General features: G+C 51.2%; 8 protein-coding genes across 8 annotated transcripts; 5 read left to right on the plus strand and 3 right to left on the minus strand.

Annotated features, from left to right (window-relative positions):
* Positions 1 to 1,423: 1,423 nt before the first annotated feature.
* T310_6206 (TCTP family protein) lies at positions 1,424 to 2,124 on the plus strand (the record flags this gene model as incomplete). Its single annotated transcript, XM_013470939.1, has 3 exons — positions 1,424 to 1,438; positions 1,548 to 1,827; positions 1,880 to 2,124. 3 exons carry the CDS (start codon positions 1,424 to 1,426, stop codon positions 2,122 to 2,124), a joined length of 540 nt encoding a protein of 179 aa, XP_013326393.1.
* A 796-nt stretch (positions 2,125 to 2,920) lies between these two features.
* Positions 2,921 to 6,737, minus strand: T310_6207 (C6 transcription factor; the record flags this gene model as incomplete). The annotated part of the gene is made up of 10 exons (XM_013470940.1): positions 2,921 to 3,899; positions 3,962 to 3,988; positions 4,043 to 4,132; positions 4,187 to 4,257; positions 4,309 to 4,646; positions 4,704 to 5,736; positions 5,769 to 5,774; positions 5,806 to 5,845; positions 5,900 to 6,450; positions 6,534 to 6,737. The coding sequence occupies 10 exons, from the start codon at positions 6,735 to 6,737 to the stop codon at positions 2,921 to 2,923; spliced, it is 3,339 nt and encodes a 1,112-aa protein (XP_013326394.1).
* Positions 6,738 to 7,464: 727 nt separating this feature from the next.
* T310_6208 (Signal recognition particle-like protein) lies at positions 7,465 to 8,315 on the minus strand (the record flags this gene model as incomplete). The annotated part of the gene is made up of 2 exons (XM_013470941.1): positions 7,465 to 7,808; positions 7,919 to 8,315. The coding sequence occupies 2 exons, from the start codon at positions 8,313 to 8,315 to the stop codon at positions 7,465 to 7,467; spliced, it is 741 nt and encodes a 246-aa protein (XP_013326395.1).
* An 835-nt stretch (positions 8,316 to 9,150) lies between these two features.
* On the plus strand, positions 9,151 to 10,763 carry T310_6209 (uncharacterized protein; the record flags this gene model as incomplete). Its single annotated transcript, XM_013470942.1, has 4 exons — positions 9,151 to 9,481; positions 9,552 to 9,898; positions 9,982 to 10,434; positions 10,506 to 10,763. The coding sequence occupies 4 exons, from the start codon at positions 9,151 to 9,153 to the stop codon at positions 10,761 to 10,763; spliced, it is 1,389 nt and encodes a 462-aa protein (XP_013326396.1).
* Positions 10,764 to 11,934: 1,171 nt separating this feature from the next.
* T310_6210 (UMTA methyltransferase family protein) lies at positions 11,935 to 13,454 on the plus strand (the record flags this gene model as incomplete). The annotated part of the gene is made up of 7 exons (XM_013470943.1): positions 11,935 to 12,021; positions 12,081 to 12,121; positions 12,267 to 12,294; positions 12,460 to 12,617; positions 12,681 to 12,706; positions 12,760 to 13,145; positions 13,224 to 13,454. The coding sequence occupies 7 exons, from the start codon at positions 11,935 to 11,937 to the stop codon at positions 13,452 to 13,454; spliced, it is 957 nt and encodes a 318-aa protein (XP_013326397.1).
* A 631-nt stretch (positions 13,455 to 14,085) lies between these two features.
* T310_6211 (uncharacterized protein) lies at positions 14,086 to 17,113 on the minus strand (the record flags this gene model as incomplete). The annotated part of the gene is made up of 5 exons (XM_013470944.1): positions 14,086 to 14,648; positions 14,707 to 15,379; positions 15,436 to 16,579; positions 16,709 to 17,049; positions 17,111 to 17,113. 5 exons carry the CDS (start codon positions 17,111 to 17,113, stop codon positions 14,086 to 14,088), a joined length of 2,724 nt encoding a protein of 907 aa, XP_013326398.1.
* An 882-nt stretch (positions 17,114 to 17,995) lies between these two features.
* T310_6212 (uncharacterized protein) lies at positions 17,996 to 19,758 on the plus strand (the record flags this gene model as incomplete). The annotated part of the gene is made up of 2 exons (XM_013470945.1): positions 17,996 to 19,046; positions 19,109 to 19,758. 2 exons carry the CDS (start codon positions 17,996 to 17,998, stop codon positions 19,756 to 19,758), a joined length of 1,701 nt encoding a protein of 566 aa, XP_013326399.1.
* A 2,726-nt stretch (positions 19,759 to 22,484) lies between these two features.
* On the plus strand, positions 22,485 to 24,812 carry T310_6213 (Non-specific serine/threonine protein kinase; the record flags this gene model as incomplete). Its single annotated transcript, XM_013470946.1, has 6 exons — positions 22,485 to 23,318; positions 23,390 to 23,471; positions 23,532 to 23,879; positions 23,936 to 24,395; positions 24,451 to 24,538; positions 24,594 to 24,812. 6 exons carry the CDS (start codon positions 22,485 to 22,487, stop codon positions 24,810 to 24,812), a joined length of 2,031 nt encoding a protein of 676 aa, XP_013326400.1.
* Positions 24,813 to 25,554: the final 742 nt, after the last annotated feature.

Here is a 25,554-nt window from a genome sequence, read left to right on the forward strand (position 1 = left end):
GATCTCTACCAGCAGAGAGAAAACGGAGAAAGAAGGCGTGCGGCGATATCTGTTCAGTTGGACATGACGTACTGTACACGCAGCAAAACTGGGTGAAAACTGTGCTGGGGGAACTCCTTGAGGGAAAAGTTGGGGAGTCGCGGGAGTCAGGCCGCCGAAGAGCCCATGTGGCGACACGCGGCTAGCAGATGCCCGGGCTGGCAGATCTTGGTCCGTCCGCCAGAAAGCAATCCTTTTTAATATTATTTAACCATGTCTTATGGCTTTTTATCAGAATGCTAGCTATATTATAAGTGCAGTAGAATCAATCGAAGCCTACATACTCGTCCAGCAGCAGAATGGGGCCTGGAACTTTTTCAACGGAGTTTATGAAGTCTCAATAGTCTCAGATGTGGTAATTTTAGCCCGCCAAGCCATCACAATTATCTGCTGAAATAATTAACAGATGAGGAATGTCTGTTCTAGTAATTCCACAAAAATGCGGTGCAGTCGGAAAAGCCCGATAGTCTCATACCCTGTATATGACACCGAAGCTCAACTTCAGTGAGAGATCTCGAGGTCCGGACGCGATCTTCCGCGGGGACATGCTTTTTGCTCTTTTTGTTAATCCTGTACTTTTTTTTTCCCTTCTTTGAAACCCACTTGAATTAGATGCTCTACTATACTAACAGAAATTTTCAGTGTGATAGCACCACCCTGTTTGTGCACTGAAAAAATATACAGTACAAAGTAATCCTCAGGCTAGATGGCTACCAACGGGCAGATCCCATGAAATGAAAGGAGTCTGAATTACGGAGTATTATGAGATGGCATCCAGGTAGTATATATGGACGCATGAAGCAGCATTCCCAACAGGGATGAGATTTATTAAATGCTACTCAATTTCTTTCCGTTCAGCCGTATTCTCTCCTATTTCTTTTTCTGCGCGTTTGTTCATGATAAATATTCTCATCCTAGAATTTGGACCTTTTAGCGACTAAGTTAGGACTAACTATATAAATTTTATAAATTTACGATCTTCGAACAAAATGACACAAGACCAGCATAACTAATTATCTTCTTTTTATTTTTATTTAATAATAGCCATCCATTATTTATTAATCCATTTTTACAGATTCCTATAGATTATTGTTGAGTTATCGTGGGTGGTGGCGGGGTTGTATTTTTTTTTCGCCGCCCCAGGCTGGAAACGCTCTAGTGGCATTCCCCTCCCCCACCCGAATCGCCCAAACAAAACGGACAAAAACTTCACCTGCCCCTCCTTCACCCTCGCTTTTCTTCTACTCCCCTTTTCTCCCTCCGGCTACGGCTCTCCCTCTTTTTTTCCTTCTCCTCAATCCCTCGGCGCGATCATCGAGATCCACTGATCTACCTGTTCGCTGTGTGTTGAATTCGATTTCCATCGTTTGCTAATCCCGTCACCATGATTATTTACAAGGTACGAGCGAAAACAAGACCAGACCAGACCAGTGGGGATGCGACTGTCGCAAACAACCCCAATCTTCTCAGAATTAACAGCTGACTTTTTTTTTCCCCTGTTCTTCTAGGACATCTTCACCGGAGACGAGTTGTTCTCCGACACCTTCAACATCAAGGAGGTCGACGGTGTCCTGTGGGAGGCCGACTGCCGCAAGTACGTCAAGGGGAAGGAGACCTTCCAGCTCGAGGGTGCCAACCCCTCTGCCGAGGGTGAAGATGACGATGGCGGCGACGCCGAAGGTCCGCAGCAGATGGTCTACGACATCGAGGACCAGTTCCGTCTCGTCTGGCTCAAGCAGGAGGAGGGCATGAAGCCGTCCAAGGATGCTTTCAAGGCTCACCTGAAGAGTATGTTCCTAACGCATGTGTGTATTTGACTGACTGACTGACTGTATTCCAGCTTACGTCAAGAACCTCAACAACAAGCTCAAGGAGAAGGGTGCCAGCGAGGAGACCATCAAGGAGTTCCAGGCCGGTGCCACCAATGCCGTCAAGAAGATCCTCGCCAACTACGACAACTACGACGTGCTGATGGGCTCGTCCATGGACGGCAACGCCATGCACGTCCTGATTGACTACCGTGAGGACGGCATTACTCCGTATGCCACTCTGTGGAAGCACGGTCTGGAGGAGATGAAGGTCTAAACGAGACGAAATAAAATGGACAAAAGCGCCGAGAGCATATATTTGTTTTCTGTTGTTTCGATCATGTTTTCGAGTTGATCTAATGTTGCTACGACCAGAAAAATGAATAGAAGACAAGACCACCAAAAAGCATGAAAGCCTGCAAGAGTATACATGCTGCGGCTGGATGCTTTTCGGGCTCTTGAATTGATTCCCCTTGATTAGCTGTCCATCTATCCATTACACATACACATATAAAGAAAAAAAAAGAGGACGAAGAAAGTTATCACTCTTCACGAGGTGGCATATATATAAATAAATCATTTCCGCCGTATTTAATTCTTGAGGATATTTCCCATATATATATGGATGAACAACATCCTAGTCCTATCATAGTAAACCGTCCATCCATCCACCCATTCATTGATTCATTCATGAATTGATCAATCGATTGACCTTCCCCCCCCCCCCCCCCCCCCCCCTTACCTTCCATTCAAGAAAGAAAAAGAACGGGAGAAAGGCAGAAAGGGAAGATATATGAAATCAGGTAAGTTAAGTGAAGTAAAATAAGATAAAGCAAAACAAAACAAAATAAACATCATCAACTCGATAGGGGGAATATGTAGTTACAGAAAGAAAACAGAAAGAAACAATACGACCAAACAAACAGATACATAGACAGACAGACGGATAGATAGATGGATACAAGAAGATAAAAAAAATTTCAAATCTTCCCTTTTTCCCACCTCCCTCATTCACTCACTAACACCAGTACTTTACCAAGAATTTAATTTTATCAAAAGTCAGTTTTTCTTCTTCACCCCAACCCTAACCCCATTCCCAGATCTGGCAAGCCCAGTCCAGCAACTGGATCCAGCTCCATCAGCTCGTCGGCCACAGGCAACTGCTGCCCGAACACCGCGTCCCACTGGTCCCAGTCGAAGGTGAGGTTGGGGTCCATCATTGACGGAGGCGTTGGTGCGGCGCTGGTCATGCTCGTCGTTGTCGTTGTCGTTGTCGTCGTTGGGTCCGTGTCGGGGGGAGCAGTCGTGGAGGAGTTGTTGTTGGGGTTGTTATTGGTGTTGGTGGTGGTGTTGCTGAATGCGAAGGTTGATGTAGATGGGGACATGCTCATAAGGGGAGCAGGCTGGGAATTAGGCGCGCTGAATGACTCAGACGAGGCCAGACTGGCCAGAGTCGCGTCTAGACCCTGGTTGAGCATCGGGTGCGTCATCGGTGGAAGCTGGGGAGAAGAAGAAGTCGTCTGGGCGGCAGCAGCAGGCTGGCTGCTAGACGCGGTCGAAGCAGGCATCGGAGGAGGAAGTGAGACCGAATATCGTGGAGACTCCTGTCGCAGCGCCGACACGACCGGGTTGGGCAGGGTCTGCGCCCGCGTCATGTCGAAGAATCTGCTGGAGAACTCGACGAGTTGCGGATCGGGTTTACCCGGACGGTGTGTGCTGGTCGAATATGACCGATTGCCAAACGACGTCGGTGAGTTGGGACCAGAATGCTTTTCAGGAGTCGGCACCACGCCTGCCTGGATCTGCGCTTGCTCCGTCCAGAATTGCGAGGGATCAAGGCCGGCTTTCCGCCACGCTTTCTCGCGCAGTCGACGCATCAAGTCCCATGCCTCCCGGCCTCCGTCCTTAAGGGGCCGTGCCGTCGTGATCCCATCTTCACCGCCAACCACACCCCCATCTGGTCCGGATAAGGAAAAGATCTTGTCTATGAACGCTCTCGATCGGGACGCCTGCGGACTGTTGGGTCGCTCGTAGAGATCGATAAGCATAATCCTGGTGTTATGTCAGCTATCCAGAGTCAAGTTCCCCCAATCATAGCCGCGGGCTTAACCAACATGGTAGCATGCATGGGCTGATGATTGCTGCAACAAAGTCAGTCCACTAATTCATACATTATTAGCCGTGGGCTCACTTACCCAGGCCAACTCCATTGGAAGGGCTGAAAGTCAGGATCAGTAGCAAGCGCGATGAACTTCTCCATGAAACCATGGCAATGCCGCAGTGCTCTGTTCCAGTGAGCAACCATAGACACCAACGTGGGAGCACTACCCAGCACTCACCCTTGTCTCGCCGCAGGCCATATCCGGCTTTTGGCGTTCTTCAAGAAAGGCTGATAGGCAACACAAAATGCCTAGATTTTGTAAGTTCGAGATTCGCGGCCGTACCAGATGGGATGAGTTACCTTATCAATAAATAAGGACAGGAGGATCCTGGCCCACTTGTGAAACGCCACCAAGACTGGGGTGTGGTATTGCTCTGCACAGCCAGACGGCCCGTCACCAGGGAGCAAGCCCTCGTTCGAACGGGAGTTTGCTGGAGAATGAGAGAAGGACTGGGACCGGTCCGATGCAGAGCTGCCATCTCGCCCAGGAGTCCCGGGGTGTTGCGCCAGCGGTATTCGATTGACAATGGAATTTAGCTTGTATTGGAGATCCACCAAGATAGATCTCAACTCTTCCATATCTCGCCCCGTGATCGGCCTTGTCCCCAGTTGGATCTTCAAGATCCTGCGGATAGCACCTGTAGACAAATCAGTTTCTCAGATCGTCCCCACTTACAGAAAGAGGGAAAACGTACGCGCCATAATGTACTTCCCTCTCGCGCAGAGGTAGAAGACATTCACCATGGACGGGCCACCACAGATGGTTGGATCGTCGGGATTATCTGGCGGTCGCAAGTTGGCAGCAACCAACCGTGTATAGTGCTCCGCCTGCGGTGTCCCCAACAGCGTGTCCTTGACCTCGCTGGTCTCGCGGACATCCCAATAGTTCTCGTCGCTGACCAACGGTGGCAGGCCGCTGGACATGGCAACCACACCATCCATGTGGACGATGTGCCACCAGACCCGCCGTCGCGACTCGGCCTCGCACGGTTGGATGCCAAATTGAGCAGGGTCCCGATGGAGACCCATCGTCTGTGCCACTCTCAGCGCGAGGCTGATGAAGAGACTGCTAGTCAGAGGTTCCTCCTCTTTGGACAAGATCGTCTGGACGATAAGGAACGCGGCCAGCCCGTGAAGGGTAGGACTGCGAGGAAAGGAGATCTTGGTGAGCCACCGGGTTACCTGATCATTGAACATGTCCGATAGCACGGAGCGAGAAGAAACGTTGAATTCGGCCTTGATCGTGCGGATAGAGATGGTGACTGAGCCGCCATACCAGATGGCATAGAGCAACGGGATGAACGACGGATCAGGACACTGCTCCCCTGAGTAGCTGCTATGATCGTACCAATCCCAGAAGGCGTTGTACATCTTCAGGACAGTGGGAGGATGCAGCACAGGACTAATGGCATGGACACCAGACATGAAGCCTTTGTACAGAATGTCGCTCTGGCGTTTCGTGGGCACATTCTCGAGCATTTCGGGCTCAACTGCTCTGTCATGTGTGGAGGGAGAATCTCCAGTAGGGAAAAGAATGGCTTTGTGGAAATGATCGCCCTGACTCGACATGCGGTGTCGTTGGCTGCCACCCCCCGTAGAATAGGAAGACGTCCTTGCAGGGGATTTTACCCCTTGGTCCGCCATAGCCTCTTCAGTAGAGCTTTCATCAGGAGGAGAGGGGTCATGCGATCGATTCTGGTCCCGTAGGAGCTGGTTGAGCTCATTGATCTAGGGAATCCATCAGTATGTACTGCACATACAGCGTCCTATACATTTCTAGTTTCTGGAAATACCCACCTCGTGCGATATGTATGCCCAATATGTAGTTCCAACATATCTGACTCCTGTCAGAAACAAAAACCACAGAATGTGACCGTACTGTCACACTCACCTGGACTTGCCTCCATCTTCCAGGCTCAGATGACCGAGATTAAGACTTCCCACCGGATCAACAGGATCCGTCGCCTTCCCAGAGGGGATAGGAAACTCATCGCCACTGGAGTCGGCATTGCGTCGCGGACTGGCTGGGCGAGACCCGGATGCAGGCTTCGCAGTATCCCCATTTCCCGCCGACTTTGGGACGGACCGCCAGTCGCCATTTTGGTTCATCATCAATAGCTGTCGGCTCATCTCCTCCACTGACAGGGAGCGATCGGCCTTGCTCAATTGTTCGAGCAACGACGTGAGCTTGTCCAGTCGCGCCTCGATCGCCTGCGAACTGCCTCTCGGCTCCGGCAGATTTCCACGCGCGTCCCTCCATCCGCCCAAGAACGATTGCGACTCATCGGTATCACCATCCAGGGGTCTGGACATCTCTCTCCTCCGCTTCACTCCATGATAGTCCTCTCCGCGATTGTCCGCTCCCGTACCCTTCTTGGGCACAGTGGTATCGTAGACGCACTCGGTGCCATTCTTGAGGCAATTCCCGCACACCGGATGGACCTACAGTAAGGAACGTAGCAAGTCAGCCCTGATCGCACATCTCATCGCCCTGGGTGTGCTCTTCTTGCCTTGTCGCATTTCACCTTCCTCCTCCGACACGTGTGGCAGCTGTAGCTCGCACGGTTGCGAGTGATCTGACGCCCTCCTCCCAATCCGCCCGGCCGGGTCGCGGGCGCCTTCGGAGTCGTGCCGGCCTGAGGCGCGCGGGATGCTGAATCGCCTAGTAACGACGCATTGGTCCCTCGCTCGGCGTATCCAGTTGGGTTGTCTGTCGAGTTACGCATCATACTGGCTCGACTCGGCGCAAGGCTGCGGCGGGGTGGCTTGGCTACCACCGAGGCGCGGTCTGCTCATAGGAAAGCGGCAGCAGCGGAGCGGAGCAGATGCCGATTGATTGTATCCATATAATAAAATATAATCACAGGAATATCATAACCCGTCGATTGATGGAATGAATGGGTGTGGTTGAGCAGACGCAATTGTGCTTGCGGACTGAGACTGGATCCGCCAAGCCGAAGGCGATCAGAATTCCGGGGTAAGGGAATGCTCGATGGCAATTCGCGTGCAGCAATTGCCAATTGCGAACGGGCTCTTGGCTTATCGGCACTGATTCCGGGATGCAATTGTAAGCAAGTCGAAAAGACTGTTGGCCTCGCACAAACCAAAGATTGCTAGACATTAATAGTCTTCTTATACTGAGTCCATAATTGAAAATTGGATTTATTTATTGCTCTGGCCAACGTTCAATTAACAACACGCAAGAAAGAAGATTTGATCTGTCTCACGTGGACAGCTCAACCACACAATTCAAAAGCCAAAGAAATATACAAGAACAATCTAATTGCCGTCTTTTATTCGTGATACAGATGTCTATAGCCGATACTCAGCTGTCATCTCAAAATAGTAGAATACGCAATAACGCCGACCACCATGCAATATAGAAAAAAAATAAATCCCTGTCCAGAACAAAAAGAACATCAAAGAGACTAACGAACTGAAATCAATCGCCCATCATTACTTCTTAGTCTTTTTGTCCTTTTTCTTTTTGGCGTCCCCGCCACTGGATGACTCTCCTCCCATCCCCGCCATCCCCGGCATGCCTGGAAATCCGGGCATGTTCTGCATCTTTTCCATCTCAGCCATGGCCTCCTTGAACGGGTTGTCGCTGACTCCGCCGCCGCTATAGGCCGGGGAATGGATGGGGAGAATCTTGCCAATCTTCCAGCCCCGTGGAGCTGGAGGGGGAGGAGGCAGTTTCTCCGGCATGGGAAGGCCGTGGATTCTCAAGCGGTAAGGGGACTGTTCCGTCGTGGGATGAGATTGTAGGTACTGTGCGACCAGGATGTAGAGGTGATGTTCTGCAAGGAGAGTCATGATGTCAGCACAAGCAGCATCAATCACCAGGGACAGTTAAAAGCGTAATGGCACTGGGGGAAAAAAAATGAGGGACGGAGAAGTCAGGACATACTATTCTTGATTCGAGGATTGACCGGGTTGCCGTTCTCATCCTTCAATAATACTCGCACCCGGCCAGGGTTGGCCCAGTCCTTTGGGTGCAGCTTCTCTGGCTCAAATCCAGCCCGCAATCCGAGCATCTGGACGGCATCAAGGATGTCTTTGGCCAGCGGGTTCTCAACGGCAAGCTTGCTGCTGACCTTGCGCCCTTCCGCGCGCGACCGCGTCTTGTCAAAGTACACAGGATACAGACACTGGAAGTGCTTGGGAATCTCGCGTTGAGGCTGTGTCGGCGGTCTCGCGGTCCCAGGAGGAGGTATCATTGACGGAGAAAGAATGGACTCACGAGCGAAACGGGCGGCATCGAAGTCGTCGGAGGGGGCGACCTCTTCAGGATCCGAGTCGGACATCTCGTCGACGCGCGCCTGCTGCGATACGGTGCGAAGTTGATTGTTTGTTCAATGGGCTGTGACCAGTAAACCATGCGGTCACAGCAGGCTGGAGGCCAGGTGGCGGTGCGTCTTGTGCGGGAGCGAATTTCGGTGGGTCGAAGTCGGGGCGGAGGGGAACTAACGCAGGCCTGCGCGGAGGTCTCGATCTACGGAGTACACAGAGTAGCAAATCCATTACAAGCCAATACTCTGCTCTTTTTAGCTATTTTCCCAGGAAATACCCTCATTACAGATAAAGGCTGGACTGCCTAGGCTGTCCATTGTCTCATGCTGTGGCAGATGTCCCCCAATACGATTCATCCGCCATCCTCGGTTTTATCTCCGACATGGCGCAAAACTTCCCGCTCGTCCCCGTCCTAGTTCCTCCACGATAACCACATCCTCCAGTCAGAGAGGGAAAGACATGTCTGGCTTTTGGTCTCTCGGTGTTGTCGGCCAAAACGACCAATCCCCGGCTCGGGTTCTCTGTCTCGGCATGCCGAGTCTGCGTCCGTTGGGGAACTGCATTAGTCTGGGCTCTGGACGAACCAAAAGCCCCGCATCGAGGAGTATCCAGGCTGTGGAGGACGGTCGATGAGTCTGCCTAGGTATAAAATAGCAGTTCATTCCCTCCTTCATCGTATACGTGCACATAGTCTTGAGTAGGACAATCCCTTCCCGCTTATCTATCTTTGCAGTCTACTATCCTTCTTCCTGAGTTGCATGCTTCTGAATACAGTCATACGTTGTACCTACATCCAGATATAGGTTGAAGTGAATTGTTACCCTTTATCCTGTTGTATCCAACTTCATGATGGCTGCTTCCTCTCAAATCGCCCAGGAACAGCAGCGCAGCGCTGTGCTGCATCGCGACATCCACCATATCCCCAAGCAGGCAGTCCGTGGCGAAGGGAGCTACATCTTCCTCGAAAACGGGCAGAAAATCCTCGATGCCACCGGCGGCGCAGCCGTATCGTGCTTGGGCCATGGAAATGACCAAGTGAACCAGGCCATCGTTGCCCAGATCAACCAGATCTCATACTGCCATACGGCGTTCTTTGGCATCAAGACCTTTGAAGAGCTCGCCGCTTTGATGGTGAATTCTACCGGTAACAGACTGACAAAGCTGTTTGTGATCAGCTCAGGTACGAAGCAAGAAAGCATTGGGAAATGAATTGCAGTCGCTGACCAAGGGAATGATTTTACACTGTGCAGGTTCCGAAGCCATGGAAGCCGCCATGAAACTGGCACGCCAGTACTTTCTTGAGCTGTCCACTCCGCAGCCGCAACGGACACGATTCATCGCTCGCAGGCAATCCTATCACGGCACCACGCTGGGCGCTCTGTCCATGGGCGGGCATGTGAGCAGACGGGAGCTCTTTGAGCCGCTGCTCCTGCCAAACGTCTCCCATGTGTCTCCCTGCTACGCCTATCGAGGGCGGAAAGACGGGGAATCCGATGAGGACTATGTCGCGCGTCTGGCGAATGAGCTGGATGCTGAGTTCCAGCGCGTGGGACCGGAGACGGTTTGCGCTTTTGTCGCAGAGCCTGTTGTCGGCGCGGTATGTCTTGGAGCGTGCTAGAAGCGAGCTCTTATTATCCCTCTTTTTGTTGCTATGTGAACTGACGGTGTTTCGGTCTTCAGGCCCTAGGCTGTGTTCCTGCAGTACCAGGGTATCTTCAAGCCATGAAACGCGTCTGCGAGAAATACGGTGCTCTCCTCATCCTCGACGAGGTGATGTCTGGCATGGGCCGCTGTGGGACGCTGCACGCATGGGAGCAGGAGGGCGTCGTTCCCGACATCCAGACCATCGGCAAGGGCTTCGGAGGCGGATACCTGCCAATTGCAGGCGTCTTGATTGGCGAGCACATCGTCGACACCCTGGACAAGGGCACGGGCGTTTTCCGGCATGGACAGACATATCAGGGCCATCCGGTGGCCTGCGCCGCGGCTCTGGCCGTGCAGAAGATCATCCGGGAGCAGAACCTTCTCGAGAACGTCCGGGCCATGGGCGCGCTCCTCGAGTCGGAGCTCAAACGTCGTCTGAAGGACCATCCGAACGTCGGCGATATCAGAGGACGGGGTCTATTCTGGGGGGTACGTTTGTGTTTCTCTAGGTTCTATTCATCACACCTTAACTAACGTTGCTTTCTTTCTTATCCACACAGATCGAATTCGTCAAGGACAAAAAGACGAAGGAGCCCTTCGACCCCAAACTGGGCGTCTCCGCCCGTGTACAGAACACAGCCTTGGAGCCGGCATATGGCATTTCACTGTACGCGGGTGCAGGGACGGTCGACGGTGTGCGTGGGGACCACATACTGATTGCACCGCCGTACAATACGACCAAAGAGGAGATTGAATTGATCGCCTCTCTGACGCAGAGGGTGATTGAAGACGTGTTTTCGAAAATATCAACTAGCTAAGAGGGTGGATATATTATTATATAGCAGACCAGTATCAGATGGGAATTGGGTGTCAGTTTTGAGTTGAAAAAAAAATCCATTCGCTGTTGTTCAAGTCTATCTTGATATGAGTGGGTAGATATAAGACCTGTTGCCTATATGGCAATTTGTTTTTTTTTAAAAAAAAAAACTCAGATTGAGACCTAGTGTTAGTAGGAAGTATAGGAGTCAAGGTGGCTCCTAAAATGCAGTTCATTAAAAAGTATCCATTAGAGACTATACGGAGTACTGTCCAAGAATCAAGTTGAAATTTACAATCAATATCGACTCCTCTCTGTCCCACTGTGAACTGCAGGTGGTCGTCAAGCCCGGCGACAGCCATCTTCATAACTCGCAAGGGGAGTTTAGCTGGGAATTCTTCCAACTCGCCCTGCGAGACTGGCCAAGCTATTCATATGACTAGAATGGGCATCGTCAGCTTTAGCCTAATTTAATAAGCTATATTACGTGGCACACAACCTTACGCAACCAAGCTGCAGCTATCAACATGTGGTCCCCACATTGACCACGTTGTCGTCTGTCCCAAGGGGGCGTGTAGGGATAAAGACAAATCCGTGAAAACTTGTCTCTGGAGGACAGACTGCATTAGGGAGACAAGAAAGCCTCGAATAAACCGCCTGAGCTCCAACTGTAGAATTACTCCGCAGTGCCTGGAGTTGACGCAGCCCGCAGAGTGTTCTTGGCTGGGCGTGAAGGTCTTACCAAATCGGGTATATGCCTCGCCTCAATGATGAATGTCTCGCTTACCTTTCTGGGAAACAACTCATGACTGCCATCCACCTTGTCACCACCGCCCTCACCCCCATCTCCCCACCACCGGCCATCCTGCCTGATCTACGGGGCCGCCGACGCGGTCTCCCTGTCGGTATTGATTGCAATCACTTTGCAAATGTATCGCACAAACTCGGTTTTCAGACGATGGTAAATAATTCCGCGATCTGTTACTAGTCCTAGAAGCTCACCTCAGCAGAGGTGTCGATAGCAGCGGGGCTAGATGCTTCATGCAGTATTAGCGTGAAGAGCGATTCCTAACGGTGCGAGTCTGGCGTTGGTCATCCCCTCATTTATTTAAGCACATCCCCTGCCTGACGCTTTTGGACGACCTGCTCTCTTCAACGAATAATTCGCAGTAATGGCTGACAACCCTGTTGCTGACAATCCGGCCACTGCCAGTCCGGCCACTGCCAATCTAGTCACTGACCCTCTTCTCGAGGCAGATGTAAGCATATAACAAACACTCGATATCAGAGCCGACCTGACTGACTACAGACGTTGTAGGATAACCCAAATGCTGATGCCGACTCAGCAATTGCGGCCTCGTAGGTGGAAAGATGGTCTCTCACAAAGTATCCTTCTGACACTGCTCTCTGTCAGGATCGACTCTGAGAGTTATCGAACGTCCCTTGCATCCAGTGTCGTAGACTACAAGTAAGACTGTCTTAAGCTATTGCACACTCGCTCAAGTTCCTATATGCTAATGCGCGTTATCCAGGTACGAGGTACTGAGCCGACGAATTCTACGTAAACGACCGGATCTAACGGGTTAATGCCAGAATGGACGGAGGTACCATGCTTTCCGAGAAGGGTCGTACGTGTTGGTATGCTCGTCTTTCGAATTACTTCTGCGGCCTATCGAGCGGGCGATTAACTGTCACAGCCCAATGATGAAGAGGAGCAAGATCGGATGGACCTAGTCCACCATATATACAAGATACTTCTGGGTGGGGAACTTCATCTCGCTCCCCTCAGCAAGAATGTTCAGCGTGTCCTCGATCTGGGGACTGGTACAGGAATTTGGGCACTCGATTTTGCTGAGTGAGTCTTCTTCCCTCCGAACGCCCCCACCAGGCGGTTTTGGCTAATGGCTGACGTGCAAAGCCAATATCCCTCTGCTCAAGTCATTGGTAAGCCCAGAGAAGTGATATGTGGCTTGGGATTGAAATGCTGACCTGTCCAGGTAACGATCTAAGTCCCATACAGCCCAAATGGACAGCACCAAACTGCCAATTCGAGGTCGATGACTATGAAAGCGACTGGTCGTATTCTCATCCATTTGATTACATTCATGGCCGAGAGCTTTCGGGCGCCGTCAAAGATTACGATCGTCTATTTGCACAAGCTTTCCAGCACCTGAAATCTGGAGGCTATCTGGAAATGCAATCCTACAAACAGGAAATCCTCTGCGACGATGGCACTGATGAAAAAGCACCCTATACGCGCAAGTGTGTTGAGCACTTGCAGGAGGCAAGTAAGAAATTCGGAAAGAGCATGGTAGAGGCAGATACATGGAAAGACAGGATGATCAAAGCGGGCTTTGTGGATGTGACGTGCCGAATTTTCAAGGTATGTCCTACGCTAGAATTAGATTGTCCGGCTTTCCTTTTCCATTTTTTGAGTAAGCATAATTAACAATAGCCAAAGATACCAATAGGCACATGGCCCAAAGATCCCAAACTGAAAGAGCTTGGTAGATGGCATCAGGTGGCTCAAGAAGAATCCATGGGCCCCTACTGTTACGCTCTGTTTTCTCGCGTCCTTGGTTGGCAGAGAGAAGCTATTGAAGTGTTGTTGGCCATGGTCAGGAAGGAGCTCCGGGATCCCTCCATTCATCAATACGTGCAGATTTATATCGTTTATGGCAGAAAGCCCTAATCCTAGCAGTGGGAAGGAAATGGACGCTATGGGGGGAATATCGGATTCTTCTCTCTCTCTCTCTGGGTAATCTATCCCATTATCCTCAACACAATCTCTTCCTTTGACCAGTTGTTATCTTTACAAGATGTATAGTACAGTACAACATCAGAACCTGCCCTTCTTAAAGATCCTCGTTCGCATCAGGTGATCTATCTTTTATTCTAAAAATATTGTTTTATATCATCTACTTCTATAACTATCCAGAAATTTATAACTTTTTTATTTTGCGTCAAGCCTTGACTCAGGACCAGGATCCTCTAGGTGAACCGGTCAGCTAATATAGTAATACTCTCTAAGAAGAAATCACCTTAGGTCTTACCTAATAGGTTGCATAGGGTAATTAATTATCTTGCGCTTTCTCCCTGGGGAGGAGGGGGGAATCACATCCTGTTAGTGGACCTCCATCAGCATGCAGCCGAAGGCAGCAAAGTGAAGGTGATGGATGGGGATTACTACCCGAAATTAAAGCCAGTCTTCACGTTGTGTGTACTGGCTATGACTCGGATTACAAATAGTAGACGATATCGGTCCAGACCAGTAATGTAATTGCTAGGACGTGTTATTGTACATAAATATCATCCATCCACGCTCATGCTTCAGCACCAACAGGTTCCGGCTTTTTCTCTTCCATGAGCTTATTATTTCCTACCCCATTTCCGTTCGTTGTGCGGGAACGCAATGAAGAAGACGGCTTTTCCCCAGCCCACATGCTGGCAACCGTCTCGACGGCCCGCTCAACGACTACCCTGACCCGGTCCCGCAGGACGGGGTATGAGCACTCGATCTCCAGGTCCTCCAGCCAGACACGGGCGACGTGTTTATCGACCTTGATCTCGATTCCGGGGACTGGAATACCCAACGAGTGAAGACGAGCCAGTTCGGCAGCTTCTGCTTTAGCTAGCTGCTCCTCGTCCTCCTCCTCGCCATTCTCCTCGTCCTTAGGCGTTGGCTCAACGGCTCCGGACTCCGCGACACCGTTCTGGTGTGCGGTGGACTTGGTCAGACGTGGTCGCTCGATGGGAGTAATATTGGGTCCAAACTGCGCCTCAAGCATCATGAGAAGACGTTCGAACCGCTCTTCAGAATTTAGGTAGGCATGTGGGTTTTGAATCTCGGGGGCGTCATGGTCGTGCTGTCTGTGCTTGCAGGATTCTGCGGATTGACGGGTCAGCAAGTACTTATCAAAGGCGTCCTGTCAGCAGTTACTCACGTTTCACAGACGCAGGGCTGCTTTCGACGGTCAGAAGGACCGCCATGACCGCATCGGCAACCCCATCATTCATCATATTACCCTCCCATTCTAACTCGACCTCCCGCGTTCGGGGTGTGTACCTCACAATCACGCAGCCCATGACCAAGTACGTCTCTTTCTCCGCAAACGTAATCTCCTCATCTGCGGCTTCCTCTTTCTCCACGTTTCCATTCACATCCGCTCCGTTGGAGGCGCTGCTGTCGGCATTTTCTTTTTTGATGTCCTGACTTGGGGTAGAACCAATCTTTTCGATTGCGCCAAAGGTGCTCTCAAGTGCCCACTTTATTAAATCAATACTTGCAGAGTTGAGAGTGAGATGTTGTTTGCAGGTTATAGTCGTTGTTGTCAGACCGGCATACTCCCGCAGATCGTCTGGCGCCATCAATGACAGATCAAACCCATTCTGCACCAGGACGCCGGTCATGAGTTGCGAATTATCCGCTTCAGATGGTGGCGCAACCTCTGCCAACTTGCCAACGACTTTGGCGATCTTATCCTTCTTGAAAGGGATCCGAACTTCTTCACAGTTAGCCGGAGTATAGACTTTCACCTTGACGGCTTTGTCTGCGTTGAGACTGAGAAGTTTGGATTTCAATCGCATCATTTGATGCTTTTCTCCGTGAACCAGTATCTGATTCTCCAGTTAGACTGAATCCAGAAAAAAGATAGGAGAAAGGTAACTCATACAACAACGGGAGCTCCAACTTCCTCGATGAAGTTCCTGTTCTCCACACCATCCACATGAGCAGCAAAACTAATTTCATCGACTGTACACCTTCTTGGAATCATGACTTTCTGGTCGTCATCTGCCGTCGGTACCCTGCGACCTCCTGGGCCTGTCGATACTCTTGCCATGATTGCGGGAATCTGTTCCGGTTCATTGAGGAGCTGCTTCGCCATTGTTCCCTCCACACTGTAGCCGGTCAAGATAACTCCATTGCGTTCGCTTGGTGCCCATCGTTCGAGAAGCTCTCTGCTCGTGCCGGTCTGGAGCATACCAGGAGACGCAAGCATAACACAACCCCCGACGTCATCGAAACGCTCCAGGCTCCTAAGGCTTCGTACAAACTTGAAATCCCAGGGGCCTGCACTGACGTTCTTGTTACCGCTCGCCTCAGCCTCCGCCATGCGCTGGCGGAAGAGACGTTTGATGTTGTCATTCATCGCCCCAATATAGGTCTGGTACACCACCATACACCTTCGCGCCGTATTTCCGATGTAGTAGATGGGGATTTTCTGCAGTTCCGGATGCCGCTCCCAGTATTCATCCAGGATCAAAAGCAGTTCCTGGGCGCGGCCCAAGGCGAAGACTGGCATCAACACCCTGCCTCCACGGTTGAGAATCCCGGTGACGGTCTTCATGAGCGCTGCTTCACGCTCCAGCCGAGGCGGATTTGTAGAGATACCGAACGTCGACTCCGTAATAAGCACGTCGATCTTGACGCCCTTGGGCACCTCTGCAGGAATCAGATGACGGTCCTCCTCTCGAGAATAATCCCCAGTGAACAGTATATTGAGGCCGGCGATTGAAATCAAAAACATAGCCGCTCCCAGCACATGGCCGGCAGGAAACGGAGTGATCCGGATACTGTTGATGGTGTGGGTGGTATAAAAGTCGATGGCTTCTATTAACGGTAGCGTCGAAAGATGGTCATGTTCCGTGTATAGGGTGGTTCGCTGATCGGACGATGACGAGGTATTGCTGACCCGAACGTTGTCCTGGATAAGCCATTTGTAAATCGCCTTCGTCGCATGCGTCATGAAAACGCGACCCTTGAAATTCGTCTTGCTCAAGACATACGGAAGGGCAGAGGAATGATCGACATGAAAACTGCATAGATACAGAGCCGAGTATTAGCGGTTGATGCCACCCAGTTTCAATACTCAAGAAGCTAGTAGCAGCAATAAGACGCAGGACATAAAAGGATGCCTTAGAAGTCGACGACAGCCATGGGCATACAGAAGCGTACGCAGCTGGACACTTGATGAAAGCTCAAACAGTTTGCATTGATTTTCTGATCTACATGTGGCAGATTGGGGCATGGTTTGTTGAGTAAGGGATTCCACATCGTCAACGATAGCCGTCTGTGCAGTAGCAATAGAACCAACGCCCCTAGTACGGCAACACAATCTTTTTTCTTCACGGGGAGCATGTGTGCACCATAAAAAAAGTGACCGAAGAACAAAGGAGAGGGCGACGTACTGGCTTATCAAAAGGACATCCACTGTGCTCAAGTCGAACTCGTCAAAGAAAGGTAGAGCCGCATAACCTTCTTTGGCAGGATGCATCCCGGCATCAAGCTATTTCAAAGACGAAGTTAGTCTCAAGAGCAGTCATTCAGCAAAATTGAACGCCACTCACCATGACTGTCTTCCCCTTGTACTGGATAATATGACACGAACGTCCGACCTCATTGCCACCACCCAGGCAATAGAAGACGAGCTCGTCTGACGGGTCGACGGGCTCATCGTCCGCAGGGGCCGTCATCGCCGACGCCTTGCGCTTTGTCGCCATGGCGAACTAGGGAGTCTTGGAAGATGAAAGAAAAGGTAGAATTTGAAAGGAAGGGTCATAGACTCGTAAATCTTGGCAGTGAAAGTAAGATAATGATACAGAGTGAGAAGCTGACAGAAGCGTCGGAGACGTGATGGCGCTGCGACGGACCCAACTGGATTCACTCAGGACAAACGAGACGCCATGGCAGCACGGGCTCAATGGCCGCACATCACACACGACTAAGACAGCGTCCCTACCCAGCAGTGTAGACAGCAGACCGTGGGCAGAGAGCTCCAGGCGATTCTCTTCGGCTCCTTTCGCAGTAGGTACCTTAGGTAGGTGCTTGCTGGCTGCAGAGCGCTAAGACTAAGAGGCCGCTAGACGCCTGATGGGGCGCCGGAGCGCGGGAAACGCGCCACGTGACTGGCGGTTCCGGGGACGCGCGCTTGTCAAGACGGCCGATCTGCGGCTTCAACCCGTCTTTGACAGAGCTCTCTTCACTCGCAACCCATCGGTCGATGACTCGACCCGTCACCTTCTCCGCTGACTCCCAGTTCACGGCTGTCTTCCTTCGTTTGCGCTTCATGAGGGCGTCTCGCGGGCGGCTCTGAGATGGTCACAGCTGGCGGAGGGTTCTGGTTTGAGCACTTCGCTCGCTGTCGTCCAGGCGCGAGCATCTCACCTCGATAGTCGTGGCATATTTACTGATCAGAGCGACGATAACCGGAGCTTCCAACACCTTAAATCACCATGGCGCAGACTCAGCCTCAACAGTACTCCTCCCAGTCCTTCTCTCCTCCGCCTGTCTCTTCTCCGTCGCCCAGCGCCACCTCATCGGCAAATGCAGGTGCTATACCTCCTCCACCGAAACGACAACGCCTCTCTCCTCATCCACAGTCACCCTACGCCTCCCCCAGCTTTGGAACGCTGCAGCTCCCACAGAATCCGTCTCCCACGATGAACGGCACAAATGTCAACGGCATGGCTTCCGCGCCGGGACCAGCGCCCACGCCGAATGCTGCTCCCGCGCCTGCTCCCCCAGGCTCTATGGGCCCTCCATCACGACCGGTGGAAAAGCCAACAGATGCTTCTGAGCTTACGGATGTTCTGGCATCGTCAGGAATCGACGTGAAGGAAGAGGAAGCATATCTCACAAACAGTTATGCGCCAACTGCTATGCAGGCTCAGCAGCCACAGCGACCGCAGGCCCCGGTTATGACCACTTCCTTCACGTCTCAGGTTTCTACGCCGGGTACAGCATCGACGGGCACCAGCTTCGATTTCTCACAAGGAAAGCCTCCGACCACCCAAGAATCAACCTACATCGCAGAGAGCCAGGGTGTACCCTTCAAAGATCCTAATGAGCCAACCGCAGAGAATACGCAGGCAGCTAGGCGCGCTCAGTATCATCTCCAAGATCCATTCCTTCTTACAAAGGTCCTGGAGCAGAAATTACAGAAGCGTGGCTTTGAGTTGGGCGTTCGTATACCCACCGAAGGTCTGTTTCATCCCGTTCCAGGGCGTCCTCAACCTATTGAGGTTACAGGCCCGGATGGGTCGTCTACTGTGCGCAAGGGCCAGACTATTGTGAACCAAGAAGGGGCTCCTCTTGTGGATATCCTGACACTCGTGTCGCTGTGTTGCGAAGAGCGGCTGAGGATGGTAATCGAATACGCTTCGACTCTTGCAAAAAGCCGACGTCTACACTCCCATGGCGCTGTTCCCCAAGAGTGGAAGGATGTAGCAGCTCCTGCTCCGGAGCCGGATAGTGCACTAAGCCCGAAGACTATGTCTTCGAAACGTACGACTTTCCTTGGAATGATTTTTTTTTTGCGCAGATGGATACTAATCAGATCTATATAGGTCCCCACTCTGCTACCGAGAGTACCGCCACCAGTAGATTAGCTGAGAAATATCGCTTAATGGCCAGCAAAGATGTGTCGAGCGAGGAAGCTCGTGCGGCAAAACGCGCAAAACGAAGTGCCAACGCCATTCTAGGGGAGAGCGGTAGCAGGGCAACCTCCGTTGATGTCCCGGGCTCCGGTTCCGCCACTCCCTCAAGCGTCATTGGGGACAAGGCCCTTGGTCCTGATAAGAAAGGCATGACGAAGAAGGAGGCTAAGAAACAGATGGATGCCAGGGCAAGCGAGGCACAACAACATCAGCAATCTATCGAAACAGCGCGAATGGCTACGAATAACATGTTATCCGGTCGAATGTTTGGTAATACCAAGAAGACATATTCTTGGTTGAACAGGGGCACGAGTACGAATACTAGTTTCTCTACTCCCCGCCTCAATGCTCCATCAAATATCGGAGACAAGGGTGGGAAGTTGGGCGATGCCAATGCTGCTGCTGCGACAAAGCGGCTGGGAGATTGGCGAGAGGATAAGGAAAAAGGTGCCGGGATACAAATGCGGGATCTTTTGTTTGCTCTCGAGCAAGATGGAAGAGGCTTGAGACATGTTCAAAAGGCTTACTCGAAAGATTTAAAGGAGGATCGCGTGAACTGATTGGTCTCAGTTCTTGATGCGCACCATTCATTATTGGTGCACTTCCAGACAAATCATCATTTTCGTCTCCAGAATGGAGGATGGCTCCTTTCGCGTATTCTCCACCGCGAGAGAGATGCATTGCACTCTGAGCGAGCCACGAATGACCTTGAGCGGGAAAGCTCATTATCTGGATGGATACAACCCACACTGAAGGTTCTACATGTGGTTCCTCTCCCGGGGAATTCTGGTTCGAGGGACGCCTATGACTCATTTTCGCTGGCTAACTTTTCCAACGGTTTCATCACTAATGTTGTTAACTGCGGGCTTTTGCCTTGCATTATGTTTCATGCAGCCTGTAAATTGTACATCACCTGCTCTTGCTTCTTGATGCTCTGCCTCATTTCGTCTTTCGAGACACCAACAGCTGGAAGGAGAGGAGAGGATGCATGTAGACCTGTGGGCGGGCTCCATCCTAGCCAAGGTCTACTGGTATGCGTTACTTGTTGAAACCATTTACCAAGGGTCCGGTACCTTGCATCGATGGCTTTTGTTTGTTTCCGCATCCTGAAAAGCATGGAAGACTCTCCTATCATTCCGGCTGTTACCATAACTTAGCTTTTTAATTGATGAATTGGAAAATGGATTGAATCAGACGACGCGATTAATTTGCCGATCACGAGCATTATCAATCAATATATATATGATCTTGATTTTCCATGGCACTTTTCCCCAGTCTAAGCTGCTGGAATCAATTTGAGCCTCAAGATTCATCTAGACTTGTCTGTCTAGTTTACTGCAGGTGTGTATAGATGTACTGTACAATAAAGACATTCAGCGATCGACGAATCTTGCTTGGATTCAGTCGTTTTGTCAGTCTGCTCCTGGTCCCTTTCGGTCTGGGCTGTTCGAAGGCGAAAGCACGCGAGATAAGTGCCCATGAGATGACAATACGTAGGCGACACACCTAATTGGAGTCATGGAATTTTTTTTCTTGCTTTTGGGAACAGGTCTGTCCGACTTCTAAGAGCTTTGCTGTCTGTCATCCCCAGATTCCTTGAGTACTCCGTAGAGGACCGCTTTCTCCAGTGCAAATGTGGGGTAATAACGACCGACCGAGTAGGAGGCTCACACACAGTCTCGCAGGTACAAAAGCTGTCACTGTAGCTTCATCTACGTATCTCAACTGGTGGAATGAAGCACCAGTGATTTTGTGAGTCAGGTATGTAGTCCGTATAATTGATGACGACTTGTTTGTGGTCCACCATGGGTGAATTCTAGTAGGGAAAGATGTGTGCAGTCCCACTCCTATCAATACGGAGTCTTGATCTTATTTTTTTTTCTTTACTTGCCCAGCCTCCTCTTTTACCGCTTCACTCGACTGGCGGGCCCTTTGGAAGTGCGATATCTTTAATTTTTAGCGCCTGAGAGGATGTTTTGTTTCAAGTTAAAAATACCGTGGAGCTCCCTCCTATAACCGCCCTCCACGACACAAAACAGCCCACTATTTCTCAGTGTTCGAACATTATTGACTGCTATTATAAAGAAAATATCTGCCCAGGGAGGAGCTGGTTTGGGATAGATTTTACACTCGAATTAGACAGGCTAAGAAAGGCGTGGCGCCGATTAGGTCTTCTGATTTCTGCTCTCGAGAGGGGTGTGGTCGGGCCCGGTCGGCCCCAGAAGCCCTCCCATTATTATGACATCGACAGTACGCTGAGAAAGAGTGATGCGCCACTCGGGCCATGGCTTTGGCTTTGCCTTTCCAATGGCTTCCAGAGCAGTGGAGTCTTTTTTTGAGGTTCTCTTCTGGTCATCAGCAGTGCTTTGTCAGCCACACGGAATCGTCTGAAGGGTTGCAACTACCGGGCTATCGGAGAATATCCCTGATATACTACTATTCTATTACTGAAAGAATAATAATAATGGGGAAAAAAAAGGGTCGAGCGGCGTTAGGACTTAGCCGAAGTTAGCGGACTAGCCATAGGGTGGGAATTGAATCCGGCAGAATACTGTGAATCTAGCCCTGGAGCAGCGTGCTCCGTAAGCAGCGCCGTATCCGTCAGATGGCGATAGTGATGGTGGTACAGCACAACGCCAGCAGAGCAAAGAGTAGACTGTTAGATGAAGTGCTGGACCAACTGAAAGAGCGTAAAACAAGAAGTGGGAGACCGCAGAAGGCTGCACGCCCCCAAAGGCCAGGCGTCTCCATCCGCAGCAGTCCCCCAGTCGTCCAAGGTTGACTAACGGACTGCCATAATCGTTGTTCCGGACGCCGTTCTTGCCTCAGACGCCCACCCTGAGAGCATTCCCCCTTCTCCATCTCGAGTCTGTCCGCGTGGGCAATCCACAACCAAATGGCACATTAATTCTTTCGTCGATTTGCCTTGAGCCCTGGTCGTTCCTACACAGCCATCGCATGACACCCGCCTGTCTGGGCTGATCCGCGATCGCTGACCGCTTTGCGAGTCATCATTCCGACCCTTCCACACCACAGTATCCCCCCCGTCTCACGAATTCCCCCATTTGCCTGCGTCCATCATCGAAACCATCTCAGAAAATCATCCGGATGAGCCTGGCGTAAGGTCTCATCGAGAAAGAGAGAGAAATTTGCCTCCAGATCGCTCCTGGAGGCACCCTGTCTTCAGCTCGAGGTCCCCAGCGGCATCGATTGCGAGGAGCCTCGCTCATCGGGCCACCCGTGCCACCAACCGACAGCCTACACCGGTCCTCGTGTCCATTCCATCATGTCGACCCCTTCGACAGCTACCGCAACCCATCCATCGCATTATGGATATTCCCATCATCAGGTTGCCTACCAGACCAACGGTGCTTACCCGCAGACCTCGTCGTCCGCTGGCTCTGCTCGTATAGCCAACAATTACGCCTACGCCGCCAACACGCCGACCTCGGTGTCTACACAACCCCATCCTCTCCCGTCTGCGTCGAAAACCGCCCCCTCCTCGTCGACCTCCAATCTGCCTCCCTATAATCCGACCTCGAGCAGCGGTTCCATGTCGTCTGGCCCGTCCGGGCGGCGGCGGAAGCAGCCCGATTGGGGCGAGTTCTACAAAAATGGCTTGCCCAAGGAGGTCATTGTCATTGACGACACCCCTCCGCCAGAGCAACAGCAGACGGCGTCTCACAGCAATGCTCCCTCTTCCACGGTGACGGCCACGAACAACGGAACAGTCGCCCAGCCGGCTGAGAAGAAGAGGAGGACGGGCGTGGAGACGGCGTACGATGTGGGATATTACGACCGTCCTTCGTACTCGATGAACCCTCAGCCGTACGGTGACAGTTCCTCCGGAGGATCCCTCTCGACCGACCGAACCACATCCTTACACACCACTGCTCCCACGTCTATGGGATCCAATGGTAGCACTGGGACGAGCAATGGGGCGTACTACGAAGATGCCAATGTTGGTCAAAAACGGAAGCGTGTCACCACCCGTAAGTCGGCTCGAGATGAGCAGAAACGTCGGGAACTGGAGTCGGCTCCAGATGCGTTTTTGAACTACATCCCTCCTCCCCAACCCCCGATCAAGGCCAAGGATGTGCCAGTCCCGGTCATCCGTGATGTAAGACCACCCATTTCTACCCAGTAAACCTTTTTGTCTGCTATATATCGATATTAACGCTTCCATGACAGAATTCGGACACGAAAAATCAAAAGATCGACGATGAGGATGGCCACTACATTGTGACTCCAGATACACCCTTGACTGACCGATGTACGTTCCCTCTTTAGTTGGGAGGACTTCTTTTTATGACTGCTTGCTGACTCGTCCTAGACCAGATCATCAGATTGCTTGGCCAAGGCACGTTCGGCAAGGTAGTGGAAGCGTATGATCGACAACGCAAAACCCGGTGTGCAGTCAAGATCATCCGCTCCGTCCAGAAATATCGAGATGCTTCCAAGATCGAACTACGAGTGCTGTCGACTTTGGCTTCCAACGATCGGCAGAATCGGAACAGGTGTATCCACTTGCGAGACTGCTTTGATTTCCGGAATCATATCTGCATTGTCACCGATCTGCTGGGACAGAGCGTTTTCGACTTTCTCAAGGCCAACGGTTTTGTGCCATTCCCAAGCAGTCAGATTCAGAGTTTTGCTCGCCAGCTGTTTACCAGTGTAGCTTGTATGTTTTGTTTCCTTACTACCTCACAAGAAGGAAGTTACTGACTCCGATGACAGTCTTACACGATCTCAACCTCATCCACACTGATCTGAAGCCGGAGAACATTCTTCTGGTGAACAATGCCTATCAGACGTTCACCTACAACCGCACCATCCCTTCGTCTTCCCACACAACGTGCCGGAACGCGCGTCAACGCCGCGTTCTTCTTGACAGTGAGATTCGACTGATCGATTTCGGTTCGGCCACCTTTGACGATGAGTATCATTCCTCCGTCGTCTCGACGCGTCACTACCGGGCTCCTGAGATTATCCTGAATCTGGGTTGGAGTTTCCCTTGTGACATTTGGAGTATTGGCTGCATCCTGGTGGAATTTTTCACGGGAGACGCCCTGTTCCAGACGCATGACAACCTCGAACATCTGGCGATGATGGAGAGTGTATGCGGAAGCAAGATCGATGCGAAGCTTGTCAAGCAGGTGGTAAGCGGCCGAGGCAGCAATCAAAATGCGGCAGCCAAGTATGTTTTGATCAAAATTCAGATACAATTCGGATGAGACGCTGACCCATGACAGGTACTTCAACAGAAACAAGCTCGACTATCCGAACGAAGAGACGTCACGAGCGTCCCGCAAATACGTGAAGGCGATGAAACAGCTTCATGTAAGTTGCTGCTTGTCTGTTGATTCCAAATGAGTATTGTACTGACTGGTCGCAGGAATTCATTCCATCCAACAACAGTTTCAACCGACAGTTCCTGGACCTGCTTAAGAAGATCTTTGTCTATGATCCGAAGAATCGTATCACCGCCAAGGAGGCCCTCAAGCACCCTTGGTTTAAGGAGACCATCATCGACGATGGCACTGAGGCTGCTCGGATTGGTCAGCAGCTGCGCGCTCAACAGCAGCAGCAGCAGCAGCAGCAACGAGGAGGCTAACTTCGACATACTGATCGCTGCTCACGTCTGCATCATACCACCTTATTGATCAAGCAATGCTAGCCGTGTGTCCTCTTGGGGTTATCGCGGTGGATAAAGGAATCAGGATAATTGTGACCACTATTAGAGAGAACTCATCAGTGGATGACACGTTGCTATTGCTGTTCATGGTGTGATTTATGAGGCCAAGTGGGATTTTTTATCGGTGGGGAGCAAGGCAGGGTGGATGGGACTGTGTTTCTGGGGTGTCGAGGCGTCTGACTCGCGTCGAAGGGATGGGATAATAGGGTATGGAGCTCCTCACAAGGTAAAAGAGGATCAGTGGGGGTTTATTTAATTCGAACTGCTCCGGGGGCAGACTTGTACGGATTGGATTTTTCTTTCTATTGCCATCTTGTTAACATTCTCATCTTACTGTGGACTTATCTTTTGGAGTGATTTATCGGTTCTTTGGCGTTCTTATTTGGGTTACATATGGTATTGCCGTGAGGATGACTTCCACGAGTTCCAATGGAAGCTTCCTACGAAGAGGGGAGGGGGGGGGGGGGGGGGTGGCTACCTGATCAGTTGGTGACGATGTCTCTCTTTTCTTCGGCCCAAAGGGAAACTTTGCATAACTATTTATGTGTATCTATGATGTATCCTTGGTTATGGGCTATTGGATTGAAAAGTCGCAGGTCGATCTGATTATCTTATATATTCAGGGGTTTACAGTTAATATCAGACGAAACTTCACCTTCAC

The sequence above is a fragment of the Rasamsonia emersonii genome (assembly GCF_000968595.1).
Source record: "Rasamsonia emersonii CBS 393.64 chromosome Unknown ctg1118621760375, whole genome shotgun sequence".
In the NCBI taxonomy this organism is placed as follows: domain Eukaryota; kingdom Fungi; phylum Ascomycota; class Eurotiomycetes; order Eurotiales; family Trichocomaceae; genus Rasamsonia; species Rasamsonia emersonii.